A 14,500-nucleotide genomic window follows, 5' to 3' on the forward strand; every position below is an offset into this window, starting at 1 on the left:
AATATTTAAATATGCTTCATATATACCTCTCAGCATGCCTATATCACTTAGAGCTGATGGTATGATGAAGTCAGACTTTTCTTTTTCCTCCTACCCAGAAAATGTATGTTTGAGAGTTTTAGCTTTGTCAGTCTGTCATTTTGAGTTGGTGGGTGAGTGGAGGATCTGGGTCATTAGTTTTCTGACACTTTGCACAGGCCTTTCAGGGTAATGTAGACTAGACCACTGTGTGTGGGTCCGTCAGTCTAGACTGAACTGTGATGGCTTGCTGATGGGTCGACGCTGTAATACGCCTCAGAGCACAAAGTGGGGAAACTTCTGAAGGTTCAGAAGTCTTCTGAACCTAAAAATTCATACCATAAGGGGAGATCTGCAGACATTTTCACTTGTGGTGCTCAAGCCTTGATGCAGATTAAATCTTCAAGTAATTGTCAAGTATGCATTAGCATACCCTGTATCTGCTAGATATGATGCCTTATCCAAAGCTAGCTTCATGAGTCTGACTAAGGTATCTGGCTGGGGGGTATGGATCTTGGATCATTCAAAATGCACCTAATATATAGAACAAATACAGCATCAAGTCATTATTAAAAAGCATTCTAAAGTCAGACTTTAAACTTGTAGCTTCTCAATCAGTGGAGCATCTTTGCATCTCCATAATTAAAAAGCTGCTGTCGAACTTAATCTTAATGGGAGCAGCATTAACCTCTTTTTTAGCCATGCAGGATTCTAAAAGTTGAATTTGTAAAAATTGAAAAGTGATTTGTAAATATCTGTTTATGTGGCAACTTTACTCTATGCATTATTTAATCCCATTCCTGATACCTGTTCTTTCCCCCCTTGTTCTTGAGCCTGTTAAAAGACAGCAGCTTGAATCGCCTCAGGCCTAAACTGTGACCCAACCCCAAAGGTCAGCAAGCTTATTCCACTGGCTACTTGATCCTGCTAGCCTTGTTTCCATCTCTCTGGATATCTGTGGCACTGTTTGCTGCCTCTGTCAAATTCTGTGCATCTGACCCTGGTCCTCTCTTAACAGAGGGATTGAGAGAATGAATGAGACACAGATTGGAGATCCCACATTCACCTGACAACCTGAACTCAAGGAAAAGGAGGGAATAGAGGAGGGAAAAGAGGGACTGATAGCAGGCGAGAGAAAGGATAAACACACTTAACAAAGGCAGAAATGTGTTCCCAGAGGCAGTTTTTTTTGTAAAGCTCTGTTTGCCCCTACCCGCAGGCATGCTCAGAATCAGCACAGCTCGGGTTACAGATAAAGGTCAGGTGTGTGTGTGTGTGTGTGTGTGTTTGAGAATGAGTAAGAGCGTGACCGTTAATGAGTAACACCGTCTAAATTGTAAGGAGGTATGTGTGTTTGTCAACGTGTGCCAGACCAGCTGTATGGCACAGTGCCGTCTCTGGAGCAAAGCCCAGGCCTAATGTTCAATCACAGGCCTCCAAGGAGACCACTGGGATGACGCTTGGCTGCTTCAATGCCCTTCATAGAAATTGTGTTTTGTGTGCGTGTTGTGATGGAAAAAAAATACCAGTGTTTGATTTGAAAAGGTTCCCTACACCACGGTGTTTCAAGAATTACTGCAGTATTATTAATTGCTGGATGTCCTATGTAATACTGTGAGCTTCCAGACACCTCTCACTCATAAACATAACTCCTGCACCATTTTAGTAAAAGGTTTATGTCAGCAAATGATGCTGCAAATTAAGACATATTAGACATGAGGCATTTATAACATTTAGAGCTTTTTTTTTTTAAAGGAGCTATTGCTGGGATTCAATGGTGATGTTAACTTTCCAGGCTCATTTTTTGCATTTAGGTTCAATCTTTATTGCATTGATATTCCTTTCATTTCTGTCCAACAATGACCCATGGCCTTTTTATTTCAGCGTTGGCAAATTGTAATGTTATTGCAACAAATAGTTCATTTCTGTTCTTCCTCCCAACTTCTTCCTTTGTCACATCATGCAGTTCCTGTTTGCTGCTTCCCTCTTGGTTGCTTTTATCAGATTGATGAGGAGCTTGTGTACTGGGCTTTCTCATGAGCACCTGCATGCACACAGACGCACACTGTGGCCCGTATTGTCACAATATTACATCAGCTCTATTCTTTAGTTTGCAGTCGAGGTCAGCTGTCTAGTTAAAACCTCCATCCATGTCTCTTACATTACCGCTCTCCCATGACCGAGTATCTACAGTGTGTATAAATGTGTGTGTCGTGTAATGCTGGTACCTATGTGTGTGTTCTCTTTGTTGTGCGTTTTTTTTAGGGCACACTCACACTAGGCCCAGTTGCCTCTTACCATGCTGAAGCATGATGTCCCCCCCCCCCCCCCCCTTCCCAGCTGGCCTGCTCTCACACGGCTCCAGGCCAAACTGGTTTACCTCTGAGCACGTTTACCTCTGTACATATGTCATCATACGTGTAGTGCTGCCTAGGTGCACAGGAATGGTGCTCCAGGATTTTTTTCTCCAAGTGAGGAAATAGAATATTTGCAAACATGCTTGAGCAAGGTACAGATTGCCTTGTGAGGGTCCCTAAGAGAATGCAAGTGAAGACATTTTTGTAATCTGATGCCCGTGTGGCAGTTTGTTGTTCTTTAGAGGTCTGATTTTGTTTTTGGAATCATTTAAGCCTTTAAGATAATTACTTTGACTCAGGACAAGCAGTAAAATAAGTAGTTTTAAATCAACCACTGAAATGATTGCTGTCACTACTGTGATACATATCTTTTAGGTAAATATAACTCAATCTAGAATTCCAGATATGACGTGTCATAGTTCATCAAAATAATAAAATTTCTCCTCAGATTATTAGCAGAGTCATTAGCATGAATGAAATGGTCCACTCAAAGATGTTTAAGAAGTTAGGGTTCAGATATGTGTTGTGTAAGTTTTCTATTTCCAGACATGTACTTTGTTGAAATGGAAACATCCTGGACAGTACATTTGCCCCAAGACCTTCGAAGAAGCTTTTGTCAATGTTTCAGATACAAAATCCCGTAATGTAGTATCTCCTCTTGCTGGTTTCTGGCATGTTATTGTCAGAGCTGCTCAAAATGAACACCTGGACCTCACACAACCTTTAATAGCGTCACCATCTTTGTAGGCTTGTTGCCCCTAAATATTATTGATATCTACTTTTGTGTTGAGGCCGTTTGAGATTGAAGGAATGAAAGGTGTCAACAGAAGGTGCTCTCAAGAACAGTGATAATGTGTGAAGTGTTTGCATGTTTGCACATGCAGTCACTTTCTCCTTATTCCTTTCTCTTGTGTGGAAACAGAACACAATAAAGCTCTGGTTGTCTGGGCTTGCTCACCGGAATGCCCTCTCAGCCGCACGCTCACTTTGTTTCCTTTCATCTCCTCCCCCTCCTCCTCCTTTGAGCAGCTTCCTCCAGAGTGATTAGTGATGAGGAGTGCTGCTCTGTAGAGGATGACGTATCGTCTTAAAGTGTTGTGTGCACATGTGGCTGTTTTCAGATGGGAGAGAACCACAGTTTGTCAGGACTCTGCTGGGGCTCCTGGACAAAGCTTACAGCTGGTTCATGTTTCCTGTGAGGCTTTATAAGGGCAAGCAGGAAATGAGCCTGAACATCTCTTGATATTTTACCTTTTGTACCTTATTTTACAGTTAGGCCATTCTGCCTCTAAGGGAAAATTATATATCGCTGTCATTCAAATTTTTTGCAAAGTCGAGTTCTCCATTTTCTTCCATTTCCAGTCTGAAATGAAAGTTTTATTCCCCCAAATTGACAAAAACTAAGTTGCCAACACTCTCAAAATGACGTCTACATGAATGGGGTTGGGTACCATTCACATTTGAACAAATACTGGTACCAAAAGCTATAAATCAGTACTGGTACTCAAGTGTTACTTTTATCAGCTATTTTATTATTTCCATACTAATAATAATGTATTTTCATTTGTACAGATTAAGTTCAGACTACCATCTTTTTTTATTTTCAAAGATTTTGTGGGGGACTTTTTATGCCTTTTATTAAGAGATGGGACAGTGGATAGAATCTGCAATCAGGTTGATAGAGAGTTGGGAATGACATGCGGAAGCCCGCTTCAAAACCAGCCACGGGCGCCCCCAAACTTCCTTATCTTAACATTATTATGTTATGCAACCATTAACACACCACACATGATAAGAACTTACCTACATCCCTGCTCCCTCCAAACCCATTTGTACAACCTCAGGCGTCCCTGTATCCCTGTCTGTAATGGCTCTGTTAGCTGACCATAGCATTGGTTGACTGACAGGTTACACTTTATTCCAACAGATCATTTAGCCCCTGCCATATGTGAACCGATGCAATTTAATGTAGCACGCTCACTTTGACTTTAAAAAGCAATGTGGGGTGAAAAAGGCTGTTTGGAAAAACTGCAAGGGTGATGTAGTCATACTCTCTCTCTCTGTCTTTATTCCCATAGCCTACTTATTGCACCTGAAATACCAACATTTTGACTCAGTTTTTTCAAACGGTGTCTTTTTTTGGGGGGGGAAGTGTTATCACATTTCAGAGAGAAATGTCCTGTCAATTGATGAGTAAGGGAGGTTGACCCTCTCCTCATTTAGTTAACTGAAAACATGATAAACAAACCTTCTGATGGAATGAATGGTGGCAGCTAATTTTGTGTAGTTCAAGCATTTTTCTTGCTTATGTGAGGTAGTGAGATTTTGTGGACAGTTGGGGAGAATTTCTTCAATCTGAACCCTATTTGGTCCCCAACCCTACAGTATATGTAAGTACAGACTGTTTTGATCACCATTTACAAATGTCTCACCAAGCCCAGTAACCCTTATTTCTGCCTCACAGCATTGTGGCCATGAAACAGATCACTGTTTTCATCTCAGCGTTGATGCAAGATTCAAGATTTTTATTTGTCACATGCTCATACAGATGTGCAGTGAAATGTAAAGACTGTTCCGCAAGGCCATGCAGGAAAAAAACACTCAAAAACACTCTCTGCGTTAAGTGTCCAGGGTGTCAAAGTTCAATGTGCAGATTTGAATGTGTGGTGTGAGTGCATCATACGGTCACAATTCTGTTGTTTTTTGTTGCTACTTGATATTATTACCTGATCTTGTTTGTTTGTGGAGGTTGACACACTTGAGTATCTTTTTTAAAAGTCTCTTCCTCAGAGGTTAAAAATGCCACCTTTTTCCTGAAAGACAGTCAAAAGGAGACAGCGGTTTAAAATGTATCGACATCATTGTAGACACAGCCTGAGACTGCTCTTAGGGAACGTGGGGGTGGTTTTATGCAGTGAGATAGTGGGCAGACTGTCTGCTCTTTGGCATGCTGGGGTCTGCTGCTCTCACTTGCACTCTTACTTCAACATGACCTTTTATGAATTTGAATTACTTGTTTTGTTTCTCCATCTACACTTTCTGTTGCCTCTACGTTAAACACGGTCCTTATCCCTTCCTTATCCTTTCTTTCTTGGACTTTCTCTCTTTCTTTTTTAGCCCCTTTTTTACATTTCTTTTTCTTTATGTAACCCTTCTTTACACTAATCCTTCCATTTTCTTTTTTCTTTGAATCAATCTAAGGAGGCTATAAAGTGATACAGTATAGGTTTGATTTTCCCATAGAGGACAAAACTTCCGGCTGCAGAACGCTGTATTTTCTGCTTGAAAGCAACAAGTATAAAAACAGTAGATCTACAGTTGTTGTAACGCTCACACAGTGAAGCTGCTTGCGTTTATTCAATGTTGTCCCAATCATGTATTAATGAGATTTCCAACACTCAGTTTTTATGTCTATCAGTCTTTGTTTTGTGTCGAGCAAGGCAGGGAAGTTAAATACAGATAAAAGACATATACTGTATGTCACAAGATTTATTAAGAAGGCTTCCCCTCATATTAGATTTCCTGATGATTTTATTTTGCCCTTAGTTTGAGATATATATTTTAATTAGCTCTAAAAATGTTAAACAATCTACCATTAGCTTCAAATTCTAAAGTTGTCGTCTTGTTTCTTTTACACACAGTTATACTTTTCCTTCTCTTCTCATAAGACAGATCATCAGAAGCATGACTGATGCAGGGCATGTGGTATCTCTGTTGTTCACTCTTTGGTGTTCTCTCTTATTATCACAGCTACCCTGTTTCTTGATGTCCTCTGTGTGATATATTAATCTTTATACAGTTTGCTTTCCTTTAAGCTTATGTAAAACACAATAGTCTCCATTCCTCAAGGTTTCTTTTCTTCTTTTTCTTCTTCTACTTTACCTCACTCCATCTACCAGCTATCTGCCGCCATTTACCAAAGTCCTGACCTATGTTTTTTTTTTTTTTTTTTTTGACCATCATCCATCTCTTGCCTCTTTTTCCCCACATTGTTTTATCATCCTCCATGTCATTCGACTAAATCCATATTTTCTCTCATGTCAAGAACCAGTCAAGTCTGTAAAACATTATTTACATGGGGACCCATCAATCCAGCATCTTATTGAGAAACTCTTAAAAACTCAGCGAATAATCTCTGGCCACGATGATGGATGAATCATTAAAAGTACCTTTGTATGGTAATGAATGTGGAAAAAAACCATGAAACAATACTAAAACCGTCACACACTTTCTTACTTCAGGCTCCCTGCATTTAAACATCCAACAAATTGCTCTAAATTTGATTAAAACGTTTCTACTGCTCATTGTTAGTAGTTAGCAGTGCTGCTTTTAGTAATATTACTTACAATCTAATTTATTTGGCTGATTACCAATCTGCATGTGTTCTGTCTGGTTTAAAAAATCCTTATGGGACATAACTCAGGAAATACATCCAACAGACTAGGGAAATGAGGAAAAGAGCTGTGGTGTTTTAGATGACTGTCAATCTGGAGGTGATAATAGAAGTGGTGATAAAGAAGTAAAACTATGATAGAGAATGTGAAGCCATCGTTCATTCTCCTCAGGGAGAAAGGGAGAGAGAGTAAGTGTGGGAAAATAGGAAAGAGAGGGAGGTGTGTGATGGGGAGGGGAACTCCAGCGAGGCTTCTGTTCTTGTGTTTTCAGCACAGTGTGGCCACCAGGGACACATTCCCACTGATCTGCCTGTCACTCACACATGCACACAAAAAGATGTGACATCAGGTGCTGGTTAGGGTGAGGTAATAGGAAAGCCATACGATCCCCCTCTTGTAAAAATGCAAACTTTAGCTTGGAATTTTCTCATCGCTCGCATACAGCAGAGGAAGTTGGTCCAAACCTTGTCTTGTTTCTTTTTCTGCCTCCCAGACCTGGCCCAACCTTGGGCCCATGTGGCGACTGAAGACTGATTGCCACTTAGCCCAAGCAAAGGGCTTTATTTTGGTGCAAAAAAGATGAGTCATGGAAAACTTCAATCCCATGCCCCTTGATTTGATTTACTCCATTTAACTGAACAGGTAGATGTTTTCCTACCAGGCTCTTGACTTGCCGCACCTCCACCGGTACCCACTAGTTAGCTGCAGGGTCATCAATGGGAGCAAGTGTTCCATGATGTCTCGCCCCTTAACCTAGAACATCTCCTGGTGTATTCTTTTTATTCTACCTCTAGTTAATCCTCTCAGGCCTGGTACTCGATTAACCATCTTTGAAATGTTATCACCACCATCCTCAGCTTTATAGCCCCCTGCTCTAAAATCAATTGAAATGTGTGGAACTTCAAAGACCCAAGCAATGCTTGTCAATAAAAACCTGAAGAAAACAGCCCAACAGCGGCCATCACCTGGGTCTTTCAAAGGATTTTGCCATGCTTTTTCCTGTTTATGTTTAGTCTGCCCCCTGTCCGACCCCAACTTTGACCTGCTCAGACCTACGTATGTCTTTTCCCAGGTTGAGCTGCTCTCAAAGGCATCTGTTTTCTAGATAAGAGGGGTGAGCACAAGGGTTGATTCATAGCTGAGTCACTGACACAGCGTTTGAGCCGTCGACTTCCCAGTTCTCCCTGTGTCCATGTCTCCCACGGCTCAGCTTTTATAGCGTGACAATCCAGATTTAGTGACAAATCAAGCAGCACACTGAGGAAAAAGGCTTCTCTGTTTGTTACATTAAGAGATCCTCTTTCATAGAAGGAAACAGCAGAGCAAAGTCATGAGATATAAAAACGTTTCTTCCTGATGATGACAGGTAGGGACAGGAACCAACCCGATCTCTCTAGTGTACCATGCTGTGAATTACTGCTTGGTTTTCAGTAGGACATTTCTATAGAGTAATGCAGGTGTAGCCTCAGTCTTAGCATCAAACTTTATTTTATGTCATTCTTGGTTGCCACTTTTGTGTTAAAACCACCTAAGCTTAGCTTTGGAGGAGACTTGCCATCTAGAGGTAGGATTATTTTCTATCTTTACAGAAGGTGCAGGCCTCATCCCCTCATCTTTTCTCTCCTCTTCTTTCTCTCCTCTGTGTTGGCTACTTGTCCAGCAGGGCCGTGCAGTTTCGCAGTCTAATTACAGGTCAATTAGCGGCTTTGTGGCTCAGCCGTCCTTCTGCCAGCGCTCCGGCCGTCCTAAGCTTAGGGGACTCTACAGAGTGAGAGTGAATGAGATATCATTTCATGTGGAGATCAGCCGAGAGAAGGCATTGAAAGAGGAGATTGGAGGGAAAGGCTCCCCCCCCCCCCCCCTCTCCCTCCATCCTTGCCGACCAACACAACAACAAGCATCTTAAAGCAGGGGCCTCTGGGATAGAGGCCAGGGGATTATGGGAATATTCATGACCACATAAAGGGGTGAGCGGTTGAATGACTGTGTTTTGGGGCTCATCTCTTAGGTAAACAGGGGCCTAAATGGAGTTTTATATCACTACTCCCACTGCTGCTCAGTGAGCACCAGGCAATGGTGACTTTGTCCACTGTTTTTTGTTTCATTTCCACAGGACGTAAAAAGAAAGCCTTGTTGTGGCCTTTTTCCCCCCTCTGATGTCTTGTGGTGGCAAACAGATGGTGATGGGGGAATAAATATCTGTTTCTCACAGTTTTTATCCTCAGAATATTGGCTTTTCTGAAAGACACCATTCACATTCACCAGTGGCCCCCTGGGCTCCTAAAGCTGCTGAGGGCTCATTTTAAAGTCATTAAGTTTCCTGCTGTCAGAATGCTGCTCGATGGGTTATGCTGTTGCAGTCTCTGCCACTCTTACTCAAAAATGGTGTGGCAATATTGGGCATGCAGTCAGGCAAAACTCAAACTAAAATGCATTTAAGTGGCTCGTCACTGTACCAACAAGAAAATGGAACACCACCCAAGTAGAAATGGATGAGAAACACATTGATACGTCTGAAGGGTTATGCAACACTAGAGGATTGTCTGTGGTTTCTTCAGATTATTTTATACCTCTTTGAAAGTTAAGAGATCTCCAATTTTTTTTATATTTTGACATCACAGTTGCTATATAAACAATGAATATACTGCTTTCATATTATGGAGTTATCTACCACAGTGCAAGAATGATCATATTGCCTCATTTGAAAGTACAAGGGATGGTTTCTCAGGAAGTGCTGAAGTCATTCTGAATGTGACCCAAGGATGAATGAGATCGGTATGTAGAACAGCGTGTAAGGTCTTTTGAGGAAAGATTAGCCTTGTGATTATGTGCGATGTGAAAATCTTGACAAACATTGGTTTTAGTTGCCACAGCCACAGGGGTGATGGAAACTGATTTTCAGCCTCTCGTTAGTTGTAAAGTGTGTCTTTTCTTACCACAAGCTTACTAACCTAACTGCTGGGTCATTGCTGACCCCTGTGATTTAACAGAGCTTGTTGTTTGACAGTCAGACAGTTAGTAGGCTCTTTTAATGTTTGACCAGTGTGAACCACTCGGCTTTAGAAACACAGAGGCTTCATAAAGAAACGTATCATCAACCACATCTAAACCCAGTTTGAAGCTTTGAAGCCCGAGCCGGGGGATTTCCCATGTTTTGATGATCTGACAGGTAGTACCCTCCTTTCTTCACACCAGCCAAAAACTCCACTGTTCTATCTGTTTTTCTTCAGGTCAGACAGATGTTGCTAATCCTCCTCTGATTGGCCTGGATTGAGTTATGTTGCCCTGTGGTCAGAGTGCTCAGCCCACACGGCTCAACTCAGTTGCCTTTGAGCCATGTCCTGTGGTGGGCTGTGTGCTGTAATGGCGTACCGCGTGGTTATGTTTCATTCAACCCCACACCTGCTGTTGCAACTTGTCAGTATGCCCCTCCACAGGCCCTCTTAATACCTCCATTAGGTGTTGTAATCTCCACCTAACGCCCTGCCATTTCGCCCGAGTGTGTTAACAGAGAATCAAAGGCTGGGGATTTTTTTTCTTTTTTGCCACCTGCCAGCGGTGAGTGTGTAGGAAGGTGAAAAGAGGTGGAGGTGGCATGACTGTACAGCTCTTGCCTGTTTTCAATACATAAGTCGGACTGGGGGGGCGTGTGTCTTACAGGGCAGGGTTTTTCTGGCTGTCAATTAATTTTTTATAAGTTCTGCCTACACGTCAGTCTGAGTGTGTGCGTTTGTGTATGTGTTATTGTGTGCTCGTTTCAACTCTTGTGGTATCCTGCACTTCCCAGCTCTTGTAGTGTTTCAGGACGTGTGTGGGGGGGTGTGTGCATCCCTCACAACTCGTGTGCTTTTCATCCATCAGGAAAAGGATACCTCGGCAGCCGTGCTCCCTTCAAAAGGGGGCTGCACACACAAACCCCCAAGTAGCATATTCAGTTTCACTCCAAAGCACGCACACAGTTGTCATCTTTGTGCCGACCTGAAATGGACACTTGGGACACTGTTGCTCTGAGGTCTAGACCACAATAATTTATCTTCTTGAAAACCAATGAGACTTTTTCAAACTGTGTTTTCATTGGGCCTCCTCTCAGGACAACAATCAACAAAAGATCGCCTATGGATCTCGTGTGGCTGATTGATCGAGATAGCGCAGTGCAAGTTTGTTCTTCCGAGTCGGTGTTTGAGTTTGTGCTTGGGGGAGATCCAGACAGATTAGCGAGGGTGACAGGGAAGTTGGAGCAGCAGCCAGGCCTGGAGGTGCAGCTGGCACTGCAGAGCCACAGCTTCCTTTTTCTCTGTGTTGGCCCACAGACTTCCTTCAGCCACTGTTTAATCAGCGATTAAGACTGGTTTAGATGGCTCGCTCATCTCGTGTGACAGTACATGTTGGCTGGAAGGATTGCTTGTCTTGTGCTCGTCTCCGGACAATGAGAGTCTAATAATGAAAAGAAGTGACTGACTGTGTTTCCAGTAGATTCCCCCCTTTCATGTGAAATGTTGTTGTTATGGTATCTCCTCCTGTCCATTAGCAACGTGCCCGTGAGCTACACACCATGAAAAGAGGAGTGTGAGAGCTTTGATGTGGTCTTAGCTAACTGGGAAAGGGTACACAAGTCCTCCTCATGATGTGTGAACGAGGTCTGCCTTGAGGTTTGGCTGTCACTTTCAGAAGGTACCATCTGGTGTTTGGGTAAAATGTGAGGGAATTTCCATCTGCACAAATGTACAGTATGGATGGGAATATTGTTCAATTGTTTCTCCATTTAAAGATTAGAGTTATAACCTGCTGTCCATCCTTATCTTTCTTTCAGTCCATGTGTTAGATATTGTTTGAACCGTAAAAGAAGCAGAGAAACACTCACACAACTATGTTTAGGTCTGCAACCAACAGTAACCAGTAGCCTACCAGTTGTTTCCTTACTACTGAATAATCATTTCATACAATGTTTATAAATAGTTTTTATGATAACTATTTGTTGCCCTCAGAGGTTTTTTTTGACCAAAGGCAGGCTGCAACTAATAGTTGTTTTCATTATTGATTTATTCCATGATTCTTTTCTCTGTAATTATTGAGAAAAATCACTTTATTTATTCTAAGCAAATTGCAATTTTCCATAGGACAGCTGTTGACAACTTTAGTCATTTTTTGTTTTGTGACAAGGGGTCAAATTCAAATTATCCAAAATAATATTTGGTTTACATTAAATTAAAATACAGAAATCAGGAAATAAAAACATTATATAAACCAGAGAATGTTCTCTTTCCTATTTGAAAATAACTTTCCTTAAGTTCCATGATTGATGTTTCGTCATACTCCTTTTATTACTCCTACTTATTTTTTATCAACACTGTTCACAGTTTTTATTAAAATTGCAAATGTCCATATTCATAATGTGTGGTCTCTGGATTCTTGGTACATAATATAAAATAACCTGTAACAGATTGTCAAAATAGTTACATGTCGTTTGTGTCTACTCAGTTGATTGACTTTTTGTCGTTTTGTATTGGTTTTGTTTTAAGCATTGACCATGTGTTTATCGTGGTTAATCTAATCAATATGTTTTGTTTTCTGCAGAGAAAGTTCGAGAGATCCAAGAGAAACTTGAAGCCTTCATAGAAGCTCTTCACAAGGAGAAATAAGAGAAGCAGGTATTTGTCTCTGAAAACTTGAAGAATAGTAATTGGCATATTCGGTTAACAACTTTTAGATGTCAGTGTTTAAACGTCTGAAACGAGAGCGTACATCAACATGGCAATGGGAAACTATTGATTGTATATGTGTCTGATCAGTTGTCCCTTCTCCCCTTTTCTTTCTACAGTCATCAAAGTAAATGTATGGATCACAACAACAAAAAAATGCACTGAACAAAGACAACTAAATATGTAAATGACCTTCGTCACCCGCTCCTCCATAACTCACCAGATTTTAATACCTGCCGCTCGGATTCCTGCCCCCCCCCCCCTTGTCGCTGATGAGAGAAATGGACCTTAAAAAAAGGAAAACATGGAAGTTTGGATTTCAGCTTTCTTTTTGACTTCTTATGCTTAGTTGTCAGGGGGACTTCTATCGAAGCCTAAACAGTCAGATCAGGTGGAAAATGAGAAGTTTGCTCAGTGTCATCTGACACCAGCCGACTCATTTTCAAGAAATAAAGGCTGGGTACATGTTTGGGTGTCCTTCTTTAAGCTGATGGTATCTGTGTATATATGATTAGAAGTTCACACCATTGATACTGTTCTGTTGGGTTAAGTAGCCTTGAGTTTCATACCCTTTTTTTTTTGCTTGGTGCTCCTACAATATGTCATGAAGACGATCTGGTATTACATTTAGCATTCATCCGTTTGATTTTTGTTGCACTTAAAATCCAAAGCACTTACTGCAGCTGCACTCTTCATTTACCCTACATGTATCCCTTAAGGACAAAGTGTTCCCCTTCTCACCTTGAATCCATAAAACAAAAAGAACCTGGTTTGATATTCAGCTGCCCTCCCCTCATCTCTGATATCAACACTTTCTGTTGTTCAACCACAACATGCGCTCGCTAACAGGACAACAAGCAGCTCTGATGTTGTTGGAAACAATATAATGTATACAATTATTTAGATTTTTTTTTTTTTGGACGATACATTGTTTATATGTCTGCCAAATGCACATCATTCACCTTTAGTTCCTGTCTTTGTGTGTGTGTACTGTTTGCACTTCCATCTTTGTACATTAACAACATTCATCTTTATGCTTCCTATGTTGCAGACTGACAGATAAAAGGCAAACTTCAAACGAAAAGGGGACATTTTAAAGTGATTAAAAATGTAATGATACACCTTATTAAAAGAAGTGCAGCAGGTTCCAACTTCTAATGTGATCAAGTTTAAGACATAAGTAATTAGAAATATAACATCAGTTTAAAATGTTTGTCAAACATGGTTAAGGAATATATAAACCAGATTCAAGATACTTATAACACACAGTACTTTTGACCTGTGCTTTAGACTTTAATGGTTTAGTATCCAGTCCATCTTTACAGATTGGTACAGTTACACAGGGGTAAGTGGGTTGTCTTTCTGGGTTTTCAAACCACAACAGCTTTAATCTTTTTTTATTTTTGCAGGACAGTTATCTCTGAAAAAATGTACACATCACAGATACCTTTTTCCTCCTCCGTCTCTGATTGAGTGGTCTTTGAGATCTTGTGCTTCTTGCTGCTTCAGGGGTGAGAGTACACACCCAAACACAAAGATAAATCGTTCTCTTCCTTGGTAATTGAACAGAAACTGTACTCCAGGTACTCCAAAAATATAAAACATGCTGGTGGGTTTTTAATGTGTGTGCTAAGAGTGTACTCACTGATCCATTTGAAAGTCACTGTCCACGGCAAGATTTCCACATGGCTGCCAATTTTATTCCTCCACCTCATTCTTGTCTTTAATCTCTCAGCTTGAATCCATTCTCTGAAGATCTGGATAATTTGCTCAATGCCGATTCTTTATTTACCCTTGTGAACCTCCACTTTCTCTTCCTAGCTTGCATAACAGTGTAATGTCTGAAGGAGGGATGTGCTCTTTGCTAACCCTGTACAGTCATTCATTCATGTGTATATGGGTATAAATATAAATTATACGCCGTGAATTCTGTACAGGCAGAGATAGAGGGAAGTTGTGGAGTTATCATGTACAGCACATGTATTCAGAGTGAGCCACTTGTGTAACAGAAAATTGGTGAGTTGGTTCAGAA

The 14,500-nt window shown here is 41.1% G+C and overlaps 1 protein-coding gene across 4 annotated transcripts in view; it reads left to right on the forward strand.

The window, feature by feature from the left end:
- Window positions 1–14,051, forward strand: part of opa1 (OPA1 mitochondrial dynamin like GTPase) — a 35,354-nt gene extending 21,303 nt beyond the window's left edge. For all 4 annotated transcript variants that reach the window (XM_061033707.1, XM_061033708.1, XM_061033709.1 and 1 more), the window contains 2 exons: window positions 12,344–12,417; window positions 12,588–14,051. In XM_061033707.1, coding sequence (XP_060889690.1) covers window positions 12,344–12,408 — 65 coding nt within the window. In that variant the 3' untranslated portion in view covers window positions 12,409–12,417; window positions 12,588–14,051. The remainder of the gene's footprint in view (window positions 1–12,343; window positions 12,418–12,587) is intronic.
- Window positions 14,052–14,500: the final 449 nt, after the last annotated feature.

The sequence above is a fragment of the Labrus mixtus genome, chromosome 3 (genome assembly GCF_963584025.1).
Source record: "Labrus mixtus chromosome 3, fLabMix1.1, whole genome shotgun sequence".
NCBI classification, from domain to species: domain Eukaryota; kingdom Metazoa; phylum Chordata; class Actinopteri; order Labriformes; family Labridae; genus Labrus; species Labrus mixtus.